General features: G+C 46.3%; 1 protein-coding gene across 2 annotated transcripts in view; it reads left to right on the forward strand.

The window, feature by feature from the left end:
* Nucleotides 1-2,601: 2,601 nt before the first annotated feature.
* Nucleotides 2,602-18,021, forward strand: part of PAN3 (poly(A) specific ribonuclease subunit PAN3) — a 1,108,727-nt gene continuing 1,093,307 nt past the window's right edge. For both annotated transcript variants that reach the window (XM_078657124.1, XM_078657125.1), the window contains exon 1: nucleotides 2,602-3,199. In XM_078657124.1, coding sequence (XP_078513250.1) covers nucleotides 2,881-3,199 — 319 coding nt within the window. In that variant the 5' untranslated portion in view covers nucleotides 2,602-2,880. The remainder of the gene's footprint in view (nucleotides 3,200-18,021) is intronic.

Raw genomic sequence — 18,021 nt, forward strand, 5'->3', positions numbered from 1 at the left:
AAAAACACAGCAAGTCTTAGAAGCCAGCAATGTGGGGGAAGGGAAAAGCACATGTAACCAAGGCAATGTTGCATCATTAACTTTACGCTGGGTTGTATTGCTGTCTTTTCCCCTCGATTGGATGTAATGTTTGCAGCTCTTAATCTGTCTGAAATCAGAGAAAAATAACAACAAAGCATAGCGCATGTAGAACGCCAAGGGAGATGACCCCAGGGGCCTGGATTGTAGCAGATTTTTTGCTGAATTCTATATTGCTGAATCACAGCTATGGAAAGATACTGTAAGTATTTTCTTGTGTGTCTTTAAAAACTGTAATTTTGTTTCACTGGTACCTCCCTCTTAGTTTTATGTGGACCTGGGGACCTATTCTCAAGCTAATTTCCTTGTGTGGTGTGAATGTCAGGGTCACAGCGAAGTGGAACATTTTGTCTGTTTACATTTTCAGCAGCAGGGATATTGAACTTCACGCCCCCTGATTCAATTGTGTTTGGTTTTGTAACACGAAAAACATGCTTTGTTGCTCGTATGGAAATAATGCATAATTGATTTCGCTGAGTGAATTGTTCTTAGCATATGTTTACAAGCTTATGTCTGAGTGTTTTTCACTTCCATTCGTTATAGTGTACAAAGGTTATCGGCCAACAGAAACGCCTCCACAATAATTTTATACCAGGAAGCAACAAACGGAATTTATTTTTAACTTTAAAAAAAAAAAAACCTTGGCCATGAAAGAGACACGGCCTCGCGGCTGTGAAAGTGAAAGCACGGCCGTGAGATGCGCTCTGTAGTGGGGGAGGGGGATGGGCAGGGGCCGTTGTGAGACGGATTCCTCTGAAGTCTGATACGAGGCAGATGGTGTTTATGGCTGATGGGGTGTGAGGAGAAGTGAGGCCGAGCGTGCGCTGGGGAAGCTTCACGCTTGAATGCCTGAAGTCGGAAGGGTTGGAAGGAACGAGCATATGGGGGTGTCAGGAGAAGTGAGGCCGAGCGTGCGCTGGGGAAGCTTCAGATGCCTGGCTCGGGGAGCAAATGGGAGCGAGGCTGATGGGTTTGTGTACGCGCGTCTCACACGAGTGCATCACATGAACTGGACGTAAACCGCCCTTGTTCAAGAGTTTGTTTCCCCTATTATATGCTCTCGCTATTAATCCCTGTGTGATATAATAGCTCATCCTAAAAACAAGTTATCATTATCAAACCATCCTTGTGTTCCTTTACTGTGGACCACTGCTGTTTGCTTACACACGCACCCCTCACCCCTTGAACAGCTGGCATGGCTTAGGTGGTCAAAGGGCAAATGCTTTTTAAATGAACTACTTAGCTGATATTCAAACATACCAGAAAGAATATAGTTATAGCGATTAAACTAGGCCCAATCTGTTCTACTTTTTTTTTTACAATAATTGCTTTTCTAAAAAAAAAAAAGAAAAATCAGTGCTACAATGTGACAATAATATTTTTATAACGTTGCTTTGAATGTACTATACATCAAGCTCCTTTCTGTAACGGTCATCAAACGGGTGTGCTACATTCGGTGAAAGTAGGGTCTGAACCTGGTGGAATTAGTGACTCTGCTAAATGCTATTAATGCTTTATAAACCACATGCATGTGACTGGTCCGCTCTCCCTGCTCTAAGCAAGTTTTAATATTTCTTAAACAAAATTGAAATTCACAACTTCTTAGTTTAGCACCAAGGATAATATACTGCATGGCTATATACTTATAAGGCCCCAAAGGCGGGACCTATTGGCGATGCCAATGCTTGTTAAAAATGTTGTCAGTACTTCTTTTTTGTCATTGTTTTTGCAAAACGTTATTGTTGGACAAGTTGCCGAGTTCTTGTCAATCTAAAATAAAAAAAATGTCTAAAAACAAGAAAAAAAATGTTGAGGTCTGAAAAAAGCACACATTCTATACTAGTCCCTTGTACCAGCGGCAACTACTTAGGATATGGATGAGGTATTTGTACTAGTGCAGAATGTTGTTGCTCACAGTGAAGTTAGCCAATTGCTTATGTAGCTTGACCCAAGGTGCCAAGCTGTATTGTGAATGACATAACAACCGACCAGTGGTTGAATAGGGCTCTCAAAAGCCCTTTATTTATATTATAGTAATAATGTTATTAAAATGAAAAGGTCTTGGCTAGCCCTTATCTAATAAGTATATGACGGTATACATAGTTAAAGTAAAATCATAAAGTATTGACGAACGCCAGACCTAAAACGGACAAAATAATTACTACTGCGACGTGTCGCATAATTTGGTGAACCTTGTCGCATAATTTTGGCTTCCCTTTCTGCATATTTCCCGTCGCCCCGACTCTGATACTGTATTTATTGCCATTGCTTTGCACCCAAAACCACGCACGCCGCTGCTACTTTATTTGTTCGCGCTATATAATTACGCATACATAAATACACTTAGGTTGTTTCGATCCTCCCTTGGCTCTATAATTGTCGCCCAAATAAAAATGTAAAATATTTAACGAATAATAAACCTCCCTTGCCGAGTGTTGAGCTTGCAGGCCTCCCCTGCATACGCTCGTCCTCTTTCCACCTCCATGGCCCTCACAGGTTGTCTGTGCTCCCAGTCCGCTGCCAGAGGGGCCACAGCTTCCTCCAAAACAAAGTGTAGGTTCCCCGCTCTGCCGAGCCACCCAGCATGCCCCGCGACGCGCCTGCGCAGAGCCGTCGCCGCTCAGGAAGGGGAGAATAAGGGAAAAACTGAACGAGAGAGAACGAGTGAGAACCGAGGGGCGTCACTCCTTTGGGAGCAGCCGCTGTTGACTGGGGCGCACTCAGTGCCCCAATACCGTGACAGCTGGGCTGCGGCCCCCACGAACCCCCGGACCCATGCCTGGCTGAGGCCGCAGTGCAGCCATGAACAGCGGCCTCCCTCCCTCCCCGGCGCTGCCGCCACCGCCCCCCTCAGGCCCCCTGTGCTCTGCCGCTGGCCTGAAGCTCAAGTACTGTCGCTATTACGCCAAGGATAAGACCTGCTTCTACGGAGACGAGTGCCAGTTTCTGCACGAAGATCCTGGGGCTGCGGGGGGCATGCTTGGCCTGAGCGGCGGCGCTGGACCGCTACCTGCCTATGCCTCTCCCCCGCCGCCGCCGGGAGGGGGTCCAGGGCCTCCCGGGCCGAAGAAAACGGAGTTGGGTGGCATGGGGACCGGGCTAGAGGCGCAGAGGCTGACAAGTGAGTGTTCTGAAGGAATATGTTGTCTCGGTGGAGGTGGCGGGGAAGCTGTCAGTGCAATTTGTCCAGATACAGGCAGGTTTTCGGAGCTAGCATTGCCAGGTTGGCGTATTGCTTCCATCCCTCCTCACTACTCATTCAAGTTCATTTATTGTGTAGGAGGGACAAGTTCCGTACTAGAGCAAGTTAAGAGCTACACCTGTCAAAGTGGGCCATCTTACATGTGATGGTGTTAGAAAGTTTGATTCGTGGAAATACGGATTCTCCTGTTATAGTTTTTCTTCAATGGATTATATTTGTCGTTTTAAATGCTTTCGCCGTAAGCTTGTGCCTAAACGTCGGGAGTAGTAGTTTGACAGGTATTGTAGACCCGCAAACCGCTGTAATGCAATGTTTATTCAGTCAACATGAACTTTCTGTTAAAGTGTTTGTGACCTGATGAACGTTTTGTAGTGTCAGGCGGAAACTGACTGTGACTTAGATAAGTGTCTGTTGTGATCCCAGGCATTGGTTCCTTCTACTTATTTGTTCCTGGAGGAATGGACACTGGAAAAAAAGAAAATTGAAGATTTATTGGATACCAGTGAAGACGTTTAAAGCAGGAATTAAATAGGACATTGTGTAGGAATTGTAAACGTGAGAGGCGTTAGAAATCTGATGCACGTTTGTGATTATTATTTACTTACAATGTTTTGGCAGCAGGTATTTGATATGTTAACATTCCACAAAAAGTGTCTAACAGTAAGTTTATTGAGATAGCTGGTACATTTTATTACGCCATTAAATGAAGCAAGCGTGTGTGTACGTATAGCAAGTAGACTGATCCTTTGGCATTGAAAGAACTTGTCTGCATCCAATATTGATATTTGATTATCAGGCACGAGTAGAGAAGCCACGATAGAACACGCACCCTTTACAATGACAAACACATTTTTGTGGTTATATATTTTTCAGATAAGTTGAATAATATTTCTGATACGTCGTGATAATCTTGAAGTAAAAGTCTGCATTTAACTGTACTATTTTAAAAGGTTTTTGTAGAATGTTGACAAGGCTAATATTTTCTGTTGCATTTTAATACAATTGTTATTTATAGTAATAATTGGCATTTAGTGGCCAATGCTGCTGTTCATACTTTCCAAAATGCTTTTTAATTTTGCAAGCTTATATGGGCATGTAGTTGGATCACTGACAAGTGTTCCCTTTAACTTGCTGGGAAGTCCGATTAGTTATTATAGATAGTGTCAGAATGATACTGTTATTCCTGCCTCTTCTCCCTTATAATACTCCGATCAGCATCTCCTTGAACGTGTGCTTCTGTTTATTGTTGCTCACACCTAACATCTCAAAACTTCTGACTTCTCTGAAATACTCCAACCACTTAAACAATCCCCTTCCCTCCAAACTCCTCAATGAGCACAGATACCTGCTAGTCCCCTTATGGTAGTGGTCTGCCCCCCCCAGTGTAGAAAAAGAAATGTCCGCCCCCCCAACATTTTTCACAATTATTCTATTTAACTGACAATGTTGAAATATTTATAGACTTATTTAAACATTGCAGCTACGTTCTGTTACTGTTTTAGAAATGCAAACAAATACAGGATTTCCAAACATACTATTCTGGTGAGGCAGGCCTTACTAATGTGTAAAAGTATCCACAGTGTTATTATTCGAAATGGTAGTGGGGGTTTCGGAGAAAATTTGGAGTCCTCTCCCTCTTGACACCTTCTCCCAGCCAGGATTTAAATGACAAAGGATGTTAATGATGGCCCCTTACAGACGTGCTTACTGCGGCTCATTTTTTGGCTGAAAACAAAGCATAATGTTTCTTCTGGCCAGATCCTGGTGCCCCCCCTGGAATCACTGAGGCCCCCAGTTTGAAGACCTCTGCCTTACGGACTAGGATTTTCAGTGCTTCATTTGCACATGGCTCCCTACATGATTGCCTAAAAAGCAGACATTTTACTCCTGTCCTAAAAAAAAAAACCAACCAATAAAACATCGCCAACCAGTCTTACCCCAACAGCTACCGCCGTAGCTCCAACACCCCAAATTTGTCCAAACTCCTTGAAAACTTTAACTAAAAAATAGAGCAGTATTGGCTCTGACAGCACAGGCATTTTGCAATGTTAATTTTTTATTTAAGAAGTTTTCTATAGCCCTGGCCAGACCCAGGGGTATCGGAGCGCTTTACAATAGGTACATAACAGATTTTAATCAGATACAGAATAGAAGAGCGACATATCAACATAAGAACGCAAAAATAAAGAGCAACACATTGTAGTGAAGGACAGTTTTTTGCCTTCAGGGTACTCTCAGAGTCTTAGAGCTGGAGCAGAGCTCGATGTCCTCTAGCTGCCCCGATCTATCCATTCCCTACGGAGCGGTTGAGGAACATGGTTTTGAGTTGGCTTTTGAATTCTACAAAGGAGGGAACGGTTCTGATGTGAGGAGGAATGGAGTTCCAAATTTTGGGAGCGCTTCAATGTAAGATCGGTCCGCAGTTTTTTACGCAATAGTCCTTCCACTGCTCCAAAACCATAAACCAAAATGAAAATATACAAAAGGGAGTGCTTAGGAAGTCCAATGTTGTTACTGAAAGTTCATTTAATCACATGTTAACCCCGATTATTTAAGCATATCAATTCTTCTTACAGATCCAATGTAATGTAGAAGCCATGATATATTCGCAAAAAGATTTTCTTTATTCTTCACCGCGTCCCCGCCCCAAAGCGTTTCGTCCAGACAGTGGCCCTCATCAGGGTTTAGATTTTTCTTAGTGTTTTCTTGTGGGCAAGTGTAAGTCACACAGAAGGAGAGGGGGCAGAATAGTGGTATCACCCAAGGTTCATTAAAAATTGCTTATTGATTCTTCCTGGATCAGAAGCCTTCTTCCTACGTTGTTGACGACGCTGTGCGTACACTTGATCATGATGAATCTTGCTTACTAATGCTACTCTGCCTATCAGCTGCGTTCGACACTGGGAATCATGAAACCCTTTTGAACCTATTAAAATATAGGATGGGTCTCTCCGGTATTGTAATAAAATGGTTCTCATCCTTCCTTCACAACAGATCTCAACGCATCCTAATCCATCACGAGGCGTCCCCCCAAGGTTTCACTCTCACCCTGACACTTCAACCTATTTATGGAGCCCTTGACTGAAATCCCCAAACTCTCTCACATCTCCATCACATGTATGCAGTTGATAATCAATTTTACATGAAAATTATGTTTCCCGAGGACATCAGCGCCCTTAATAACACCATGACAAAAACGCAACATTGGCTAACTCGTAACCACCTACAACTCGGTGTCCTCAAAACAGAATTCCTATTTACTACTCAGTTTCCCCCATAATATCAAATACTGGCTTCTGCATCTTACTGCCTTGAGCTGTACCCCCCACATCATTGTCTCCGCTAAATCCCTCGAAATAATCTTTGATAATGCTCTCTCCATGCAAAAGCACATTTGTGATATCACCAGAGGCGCTGACTGTCAACTACATGCATTAAGGAAACTAAAACATTCCCTTCCCATGGCAGATCCCAAAAAGGTGGTTCAAGCACTTGTGATATCCAGATTAGACTATGGTAGTGCCACCCTCATAGGCCTGCCAAAAAGCAAACTTGCGCCACTAAAGGCTGTCTTGAACGCTGCAGCAAGGCTCATCACAGACTTAAAAAAAGAGATCATATCTAACCTGACTGCTACTCTCTGAAATGGTTACCCTTTCAGCCAGGATCCATCTCGAAATTGCTTGTATGACCCATAAAGCGCTACATCGCAACACCCCATCTTACTTGTCTCAGAAACTGACCCTTTCTGATGGAAACTGAACTTTCAGAGGCACAAATCCTTTACTACTTAAGGCGCAAAAAATTAACAAAAGAAAACCTACAATCAATCCTTGTTTGGAATGGCCCCTAACATTTGGAACTCTTTTCCTCTGGAGAGCAAGTGCAACCCCTCTTACCCCTTCTTTAAAAAAAGAAGCAAAACTGATCATAGCCAATAGACTTATCTCACTGTGTCCAACAATCATGTTTTGAGGCGAGAGTAAACTTTATGCTCTCCACGAAGATTCTATGATCACTGCTCTACCCGTAGTTTTGGTCAGAAGGCCCACTCTTTAAGCTTCCTACTTAGTACATTTGATCTATGCAGAAACGACAACTCGTTAACTTAAACGTTTTTCTAAGATTGTTAGGTTTTCCCCTGATCCAAAACGCATAAGGTTCTAAATTGAATATGGATGTGATCGATCTCCACACTAACCCTTGTGACAAACATTAATATGATGGATATCTTTCTGAAACCCCATTAAGCAAGATCCAATAACGGTTTGGGAGTGAATCATTGATAAAATAATTTTTTGTTTAATAAGTTTTATGTTCATTAAGTGGAACTGTTGTAAGTAGAGTATACTCTCTCATTTATGCGTACACGATTATGACTACACCCCCCTAATTATGTGGTAACGTGTATAGCCAGGATTACAAGAGTATCTCAAACACATTGTCCAGCCGGGGGCATTGCGTCTTGCTGTAGGCCTTTTTGGCGATTGTGGGCTTTTAAAGCATCATCTTTAATTTCACTTTATTTTCACTTTATTTTCTCTGATGCTTTATAGAAAGCTGTGGTAGTGTAACCATGTTGCATGTATGCACACAACAGCACTTGCTTCATTTAGCTGATATATTAGGCTGTAGGCAATGGTGCCAAATATGAGGACAGCCATGCAACCTGAGACTTCCCTTTCGCCTCAACATTCAGACTCAATAAGGCTGATGTACTCATCTAACGTAAGAATGTTCCTTCACTCAGCTGAATGCATATCTTCTCAAATTGGATCCACCTACAATCTGCGATCAAAACTTCAGAACTTTTTGAAAAGCTATCCCTGAGTTATTGAATGCTTTGTTATGTCACAACAATATCAGACTGCATGTAATTTAACACATAGCAATACTACGTATTGGTTTTAGTATTTACACAGTAAAAATAAGTGTTGGAACACCTTGGAATTTCAGCCGAGATGACGGGTACCTGGTGTTAATACACCTAAAAGAGGCTTATAACAGTTATATGAATTTACCTAAGTTTGTTCAAAGAGACCTATGCGGTGGACCAAGGTCCAGCACTTCTATTCCAAAGTAAGATAAAGTCCTTTTTTCCGTGCACACCTGTCCGGAGCTTGCTGCACTTTCGTTCCACTCAGGATCAGACAAAACGCGAAGGTAAGGACGGTGCACCAGAGATGAAGTCAAAGAAACTGTAAATGTATTCAAAATATCCTTTATTCCATAAGTTAGTTTCTTAAAATTTGCACCCCTGGAGGACGGTGGGCTATTATTTTGGCACACACTATTGCAATCTACATATTGGGGCAATTGTTACCCCTATGACTTTACCTCTGGAGGAAGGAAATGGATATTTATACTCAACAACTGTCTGCATATATGCTGGGGTTCGCTGCATGATCTAATTCACGTTTAATGCAGAGCCCTGACGAAGTTCTGACAAACGAAACGCGTTGGCTGTAGTGCACATGTTAAGAAATGAACTTATGGAATAAAGGATATTTTGAATTGATTTACAGTTTCTTTGACTTCATCTCTGGTGCACTGTCCTTACCTTCACGAATTTACTTAAGTTGACAGGTTTAGACTGATTGAAAGAACGTTCATTCAGAGGAGCGGGTGGGTCGGGGTTGCCCACATAAATAGGTACAGTTGGAATGTAATTTCATTGATATGTTGTCAATAAATAAAGCCACAGGAATTACATAGTACAAGGTTTACCTATGTGAGGTTTTTGTAATGGAAAGGCTTACTTAGTACTGTTATCGAATATCATTGATGTGGCCAATGGCCTACTATGATTTTACTCATTATTAGTCAAGTGTTTTTTATTCTTGCGTACATGATGAAGTAAATGTCTTTAATTGTGAAATTCCACTTGATTTAAAATAGGCTTGCGGCTTAACCCATTTTGCAATGTTAGGAGTCCAGCGATATACCGCAGATAAAGCGTTTACACCTATACTGTATGTATATAAATCAAATTATTAAATGTTTGAGTAGGATTTTAAGGGGAGTTGCATGGTTACTTGTAGCTCTTTTCTGAGACGTCAATGTATACTCTATAGTACTTAGTGGATGTTGTATTGGAAAAATAAGGGATTTAATTGGTAACGCCCAAGGAACAGTCCATGCCAGGTGTACTATTTAGTAGAGCATATTTGAAGGTCATTGGTGATGCTACTACTGTTGGAGAAATAAAGGATGCTAATGTTTTTTTCCTTTTCTTTTCAATGTGCTGAACTTCGAAATTACGATTTGGGTGACAAGTGGAAACAAGAGCTTACCTTGAGATCGCGCAGTTCCAAGCAGCATTGTCTGTCTTTATTTTTTAATGAAAAATAAGTTAGGGTAGGTGTCCTAAGCTAATGAGCCCTTTGATCAACTTGAAGCTATATCATAAGCTTAACACTACAGATCATATTCTTTTGTTTTGCTATTTGGGCCTATGAATATGTAACAAATCAAGAGTAAAATCACAGTTCATTTCAGAACTTGTTAATTGGTACAGCACAGTGATATGTTTTCTTGGGTTTAAGATTGACTGAACCTGTATTTCATTATTTTACGGTTCAAATGTACTCTGTAAGGGATAATCATTGGCTCGTTTATAACCTCTTCATTTTTTGTAACTAATGTGACCAACTATGAAATCTGGTCTGTAGGAGAACAGCTCTAACTTCCCTGCAGCTGGTTACTGACAGAGATGTTAGCAACACCGGAATTCGAAGCATATCATTTGGCCGCGCAATTACAGTGGATCACAGTGGGTAGCAGGAAGACAGAACCCAGAGAGCTATTGAGATCATTTGTCATTTGTTCCCACCTTGGACAGACTGCGCTAGGTATTGTTGCAAACAAGATGCCTTGCAGAAGGCGTTACAAGAGAACGGCAAGTCATGATTAAATGCTGGGCCCCTTCCCTTAAAAAAACAAGCATTTACAATGCAATAGGTCTCGCAGCATTAAAGTTTGAGTTATTGGCATTGTGTATGACAATGCGTTGCATAATTTTTTTTGCAAACTTTGAATTGGTGAGCAGTGAGAGTGTGTGCAAGAGTATGCTGTTGCTCACAGCTGTTATTATTCACACAGCTCTGAAGATGCACCTCACGCACGGGGCTGACGCAGTTATTATTCACACAGCTCTGATGATGCACATCAGGCACGGGCTCACAGCTGCTGTTATTCACACAGCTCTGATGATGCATTTTTTCTCCTAACATCAGCAAAGTATGTAGCAGATGATGAATTATGTGAAAAATATGGCAAATCTCTAATTATGCGGAAGATTCTGTACCCTCAGAATCACACATTTCCAGTGGCCCTGCTTACAGCAGTATATTAAGCAATAACATTCTGACAATGGCAAGGTTTTTACTCTTAAGTGAAGTTTCACTAATACAACACAAAATACAGAATGGGAAGGAGCAGTGAAAGTGCCTATAGTCTAAAGAAAAGCACGGGAAATATGTGCTGCCACTGTTCTGCCTAGTCTCATCCTCCCCAAGTACTCGCAGAAGGCGGAACTCTGACATAAATAGAAGGAACTTAAAGAACATACTCGACGTTGGGTTACTAGGGACTGCATTTATTCTCTACCAACAAATTCTCTCATTTTGTCATATGAATAGACATAAATTGATTACAACCAGGGCCACTGGACTTATGTGATTGTGCAGCCGCATTTTCCAGATATTTATGGATTTGATACATTGGCTACATAATCCATCATCTACAGCATCATTTGAAATTTTTAATAAAAAAACCTCATAAAAGGATCAAATGTTACTAAAAATGCGGTGATGTGTTGCACAGTGGAAGGCCCTTCACATAGGTTTACTTGTCACTACTGGGGAGAAACATTTATACACAGAGGGATAACGTGCAAAAAATGACACAATAGTGAAGTAATACTACCCTGCATTACACAGTATCAATCAATCAATCAGGAGTTTGTTAAAGCGCGACTACTCACCCGTAAGGGTCTCAAGGCGCTAGGGGTGGGGGGGAGTTGGGGGGGTGTAGATTCCATTCCATCAAGGAGGGGGTCTGTCGAAGAGCCAGGTTTTGAGGTTTCTTGCGAAGATGGGGAGCGATGTTGTCTGTCTGAGGTGGAGCTTTGGCCGCGAGGAAGGAGAAGGAGCGGCCTCCCGATCTGGTCTTTCTGGTGCGGGGTACCACAGCGTAGGAAAGCTGGGCTGATCGTAGGGTCCTTTGGGGTGCGTGGAATTTGAGTCGGCTGTTCAGGTATGCTGGTCCGGTGCCGTGGAGGGCCTTGTGTGCGTGGGTGAGCATCTTGAAGGTGATTCTCGCCTCGACGGGGAGCCAGTGGAGTGTGCGCAGGTGCTGGGAGATGTGGCAGTGTTTTGGCAGGTTGAGGACCAGTCTTGCGGCGGCGTTCTGGATGTTCTGTAGCTTGCGGATGAGGTTTTTGTTTATTCCGGCGTAGAGTGCGTTGCCGTAGTCGAGTCTGCTGGTGACCAGGGCGTGAGTGACTGTCTTTCGGTGTTCGAGGGGGATCCATTTGAAGGTCTTACGAAGGAGGCGGAGGGTGTGGAAGCAGGAAGATGAGACAGAGTTGATCTGGCGGTCCATTTTGAGCTCGGAGTCCAGGATGATTCCCAGGTTGCGTGCGTGGTCTGTGGGGGTTGGCGGGTTTCCGAGGGCGGTGGGCCACCAGGTGTCACTCCAGGCGTCGGGGTTTGGGCCCATGATGAGTACTTCTGTTTTGTTGGTGTTTAGTTGTAGGCAGCTGTTTTTCATCCATTTGGCGACGGCTTCCATGCCTTCTCGAAAGTTGCGTCTGGCGGTGTTGGGCTCGTTGGATAGGGAGAGGATGAGCTGGGTGTCGTCTGCATATGACACGATGTTGAGTCCGTAGGTTCTGACGATGGGGAGCCATGTAGACGTTGAAGAGCGTCGGGCTGAGGGAGGAGCCCTGGGGGACTCCGCAGGTGATAGGTGTGGGGTCCGAGAGGAAAGGGGGGAGTCTGACCCGCTGCGTCCTGCTGGAGAGGAAGGAGCAGATCCAGTCGAGGGCCTTGTCCTGGATTCCTGCATCGTAGAGTCTGCGTATTAGGGTGCGGTGGGAGACTATGTCGAACGCCGCTGATAGGTCGAGGAGGATGAGGGCTACTGTTTCTCCTTTGTCCAGTAAGGTGCGGATGTCGTCTGTTGCGGCGAGGAGGGCGGTTTCCGTACTGTGGTTTTTTCTGAAGCCGGATTGGGAGGAGTTGAGGATGTTGTGTTCTTCAATGAATGTGGCGAGTTGGCTGTTGATGGCTTTCTCGATGACTTTCGCTGGGAACGGGAGCAGGGAGATGGGTCTGTAGTTTTTGAGGTCGGTGGGGTCCCCTGAGGGTTTCTTTAGGAGGGGGTTGACCTCGGCGTGTTTCCAGTCGTCTGGGAATGAGGCGGTCGTCAGGGAGCGGTTGATGGTTTGGCGGAGCATGGGTGCGATGGTGTTGGCGCTCTGTTGAAGATGTGGTGGGGGCAGGGGTCCGTGGGGGCCCCTGAGTGGATTGACTTCATTGTCTTCAGTGTGTCTTCGGTGGTGAGGGCTGTCCAGTCATCAATCGCTGGTTTCCGGATGTCGGGGGTGGTTGGTGAGGGTTCAGTGTGTTGGTTGTCTTCGTCGAAGTTGTCGTAGATGCTCTTGATTTTGTGGTGGAAAAAGATGCTGAGTTTGTCGCAGAGGTCTTGTGAGGGAGGGATGTCGGTAGACTCGCTGGTGGGTTGGGCGAACTCCTTGATGATGCTGAAGAGTTCCTTGCTGTTGTGTGCGTGGGTGGAGATTCTGTCTTCAATCGCTTTTTTCCTCGTTTCTCTGATAAGTTGATGGTGGGCGTTGGTGGCGGCTCTGAAGTTGTTGTGGGCTTCTGTGGATTTGGTGTTTCTCCAGGCCTTTTCGATGCGGCGGCATGTGCGCCTGGACTCTCGAAGTTCGGTGGTAAACCATCTGGCTTTCTTGGCACGGGTATTGTTGTTTTTCTTGAGGGGGGCTATGGTGTTGGTGCTGTCCGAGATCCATCTATGCAGGGTTCAGGCTGTGGTGTTGGGGTCGTCGTTTTCCGCGATGGTTGAGTTGTTGAGTGAGGAGGTGAGCTGGTCATCGGTGATTTTGGTCCAGTTTCTTTGTGGAAGCAGGTGCTGGTGTCTGTGGATGGTGGGTGTTCTGAAGGTGAAGTGGACGCAACGATGGTCGGTCCATGTGAGTTCGGTGGTGTGGCTGAAGGTGATGGAGTTTCCTGTAGTGAAGAGGGGGTCGAGGGTGTGTCCTGCTGAGTGCGTGGGCTCGGTCACGATCTGGCGGAGTCCAATGTTGTGGAGGTTGTCCAGGAGGGATGTGGTGTTGGGGTCCAGTTGATTGTCGAGGTGGAAGTTGAGGTCTCCCAGCAGGGTGTAGTTGGTGGATGCGATGGCCTGCGGGGAGATAATGTCCGTGATGGAGTTGGCGAAGGGTCCGCGGGGTCCAGGGGGTCGGTAGATGAGGGTTCCTCGGAGGGCTGCGGTGGGGCTGGCCAGTATCTTGAAGTGAAGGTGTTCCATCAGTTCTGTGGACTCGTCAGGGAGTGTGCTCAGGCGGAGGCTGGATTTGTGGACGATGGCGATTCCTCCTCCTGGGTGGATGGGGCGGTCCTTCCTGGAGATCTTGTATCCTTGGGGGATGGCGATGGCGATGGCGATGTCCGGTCCCGAGGTGGTGTTGGTCCAGGTTTCGGTGAAGAATGCTACGTCTGGGGTTGTGCTGTCGAGGAGGTCCCAGATTTCTGTGGCGTGTTTGTGGAGGGATCGGACGTTGAGGAGGATGCATTGCAGGGTCTTCGGTTCGGTTGTGTTCTTGTGGGCGGGTTGTGCTGGATCCGTGTTCTTGGCGGTGCTGCAGGTGTGCCGGCAGTGGTGACAGCTGAAGGGTCCATTGGTGTCGGCTGGTGATGCTAGCTTGCAGTTGTTGTTGCAGCCTGGGTTGAGTGCGTGGAGTGCTGCTGGGTCGTAGCGTTGGCGGGGCGAAGGTCCAGGGTTCCTGGTGCTGGTCGCGGACGGGTCTCAGACGGGCGCAGACGTGCTTGCCTTTGACGCGCCTTCGGTGCACCAGCGGCGCGCCCGCAGCCCAGCGGCCGCGCAGTGGCCGCCATTAAGTAGGGGTCGGGGAGGGCTGGACAGCTGGGAGGCGGGAGCGGGGAGGGGAGCTGGATTGGGCCGGTCGTGCTGGGGGGGGAAGGGGCCGCGAGGGCAGCAGCGGCGGGGAAAGGTAAAGGGAGGAAAGAAGGGATGAAGAAAAAAGGGAAAATAAGCAGAAATAAGGCACAAAAGAGCAGAGGTGCAGAAAAGAGCAGAAAGGTGAAAGATAGAAAGGGGAAAAAAACGAGTGAAGGAGCAGAGGGAGAGAAAGGGAAATGGGCAGAAATAAGGCGCAAAAGAGCAGAGGTGCAGAAAGGTGAAAGATAGAAAGGGGAGAAAAACGAGTGAAGGAGCAGAAAGAAAGAAAGGAGACAGAGGTCCACTGGACCACCAGGGATGAGGCGCAGGGAAACCTGCGGGTGGAGGAGGGCCTCGATCACCAACACTCAAGAGTGCAGGGGCAGAGGCACCTCACTTAATGGTGGAGCTGCGAGGGTGGGAGAGCAATTTCACTGACAATGAGTCAGTGGTCAACACCTCTGCATAATTTAGTCCTCCCCTGTTGCATAATTCCAGAAGCCCTGATTATTGTACTTGTCCTATTTATGTCCTGAACTGATAACAGAGAGAAGGGTGAGGTGGGGAGACGTGATGGTGGAGCAGAGAGATGAGAGGTTAATTGGGTTAATAAGGAGGAGGCAAGACGGAGAGTGGTGAGAACAAAAGGATAACTGTGATGGGGAGAGAGGAGGGCAAATTGGACAGAGAAGAGTGAAAGGAGGGTGATGAACAGAGAAAAGGTTAGGAAGAGAGAGATGGGTTAAGTGGAGAGAGAAGGGTGAGGTGGAGAGAGAAGAGTGAGGTGGGAATAGAAGTGTGAATTCTAGTCAGAGTAACTTGAGCCACAGCGAGAAGATCCCGAGGTTAGGAGAGCGAAAAAGTATGAAAAGGTGGAAAGAGGAGGGTGAGGTGAGAGGTAAATTAAAGGGAAGTGGAGAAAGTGAAGGGACGTACGGAAACAGGTGGCTAAGATGGAGAGAGAGTTGTAAGGAGAGAAGAGAATGGGGTGGGGTGAAGTAGAGGGTGGAGTTAGCAGGGCAGCAAAGTGAAATGGAGAGAAGAAGGGTGAAATCGGAAGAGAGGGAGTGACACGGAGAGAAAGGAATGCGTGGTGGAGACAGCATAAGAGATCAAACCTGTAGGTTTAAACTTCTAGAAATGCTCAGTCAAAACTAGTAGTCAGAACCTGGTAATAGGTATTGTATGCAGCTCACAACCATACAAGACCACCCAACATGCACAGACCAGGTGACAATAATGTATAAAAGGAAAGTATAGTAGAATAAAATAAAAAGCAGTGGGCGCGTTTTCACAAATGCCATTTTAATTTTACTCTACAGCTGTTCTTGCATCAGTGAAATGCCAGCACTCTTCGTGCCCTGCAAACCTCCTGTCAAACTCTGGCGCGATTTAATCTGAGCTCGCAAGCCGTTGCGTGACAACAGAAGGAAATCAATAGAAAACAAGAAAGTTTCGAGCGTTGCACCGGTGAGCGCCGGCGCTGCACCGACCGGCGGGGCACTGCCTGAGCTGTCCAACGCCCCCTTGGCCAGATAACGAGGTCTGTGCCTGTGCACGCAAAGCCACTTACGGACAGAAACCCCGATGCAGCCTCCATGCAGCTCGCCCAGTTTATTTCTCACTCATACGTTTCTTATAATTTGTTTCCTGTGCAAGAACGTTATGTCTATTTCTCCATGCACAGGGCATTGCGTTCCCATGCCACTCCCCCCCCCCCCCCGCCCCCCCCCAAAAAAAATTGTCACGCTGTCGCTGCACGTTCATCTAATTTTAAATGTAACTGATTTCACACGGAATCGTTTTGCCCATAGCATCACATTTTTTTGCATGCTGCTAGCTTACGTTCTGTCATCAAACAAGCTGTTTCAAAGATAATAGAATTGAAGTGCTACTTGCCTCCAGGCAATTTCTGTGCACGTCCCACGTGTACTGCAACATCCCAACAGAAAAGTAGGCAGAGCAGTCTTGGAATCATGGTTACAATCACACGCCGGTGGTCAGTGGGTGATGCTGAATATCTCACACGAGGTACTGCAGCTACAGTGCAGTGAGCTGCTCTCCCAGTCATACAGCCAACAACTTTCACATGAGCAAACTTTCGGAGGGAGGAGACCGCGTGACGTAACAACCTGCCCCTGACAAGCTCTCATTAGCATAGAAGGGCTATATCATCAAATCAACCCCAGCACGCGGGCCGGGTTGGCATCATCCCGCAGTGTCTGTCGCTCCGGAGGGAAAGTACTGCTTTGCACTGCCTTCTTTCAGTTTAATAACAAGCCGTGAGCGAAACCGAAACCTTCCGTGGGGCGGGACTTCCGTCTTCAGAAGCCCGCGCACGCGCCCACGGAGAGAAGCAGTGCTGGTGACGCGTGGCTCCCATGCCCGAGGGAGAGCCCCGCGGTGGCGGCTGAAGTTTGGAGTGGCGTTAAGTGGGGCTTACTTGTGGGGTGGGGGGGTGCACGTGTGTGTGTACGCGCTCGTGTGTGCGGCGGGGGAGGCTCTGTATGTGTGTGCGCGTGTGTGTAGGTGTGTGCGGCGGGGGTCTTTGCTTTGTGTGTGTGCGTGCGTGTGTGTCGGTGCGCTCGTGTGTGTCTCTGTTTAACACGCATGCGTGCAGGGGGAGGTGTGGCTGTAAGGCAGCTTTCCAGGAGAGGAGACAGGAGCTGGCCACAGCGAGCGCGTTCACGTGCGCGTGGCCCGCTCAATTCCGAGCGCGCGGCCAGCTCCTGTCCCCTCTCCTGGAAAGAACACTCGCTGACAATAGATCTTGGCGAGACCGCGCTTTCGCGCGGTTACGCGAGACCTAAGAAGAAAAGTGGAAAGTCCCTTATTCATCTGAATTCCCCTTGTGTGCTCACCTTGTTGCCACAAGGGGGAGATTGGAGAGGACCGACTGAGTGGGTCACAGCAGGGGCAACACAACTAGGTGACCTCTTCAGAGACATAGATCTGCTCCCTTTGTGGAATTCATTACGGAATTTAACATAACACAGGGCTATTTCCTCCTATATGGAGCAGTGACAATGGCTTTCAGTAAACACTGAAAAACTGGATTAGAAGAACCTCCGCATCAAAAAATCAGAGGAGATGTGCTGCTGCTACTAGACACACTCTGAACTAAGTGGGAGGGAAACTTGGAGGTACAGATCCCTGAGAAAAACTGGACTGATATTCTGGCGAGAATAACAAAGCTATCCAGAAACCCCCGATTTTAAACTCCTCAACATCTTCATTCTCAACAGCGCATGCGCCACACCAGAATAAATTATTAGATAGTTCAACGAAGCAGACACTGCCTGCCTAAGATGTGGGACCATTTGGGGAAGACCTAATACATATGCTCTGGAACTGCCCATAGTTACGACAATACTGGAAAGAGATTACGGCGACGATAGTGGGGGCATTGGAGAAGGACATCCCTTGCACACTGGGTCATTGCTTATTGGGCTGGTTCCCTCACCCCTCTAAAACAAGGCTAGCAAGTAAAGTCCAGGACCTAGCATACATATTGGCCAAACAGGAAATTACTA

This window comes from Lissotriton helveticus, chromosome 8 (genome assembly GCF_964261635.1).
Source record: "Lissotriton helveticus chromosome 8, aLisHel1.1, whole genome shotgun sequence".
Lineage (NCBI taxonomy): Eukaryota > Metazoa > Chordata > Amphibia > Caudata > Salamandridae > Lissotriton > Lissotriton helveticus.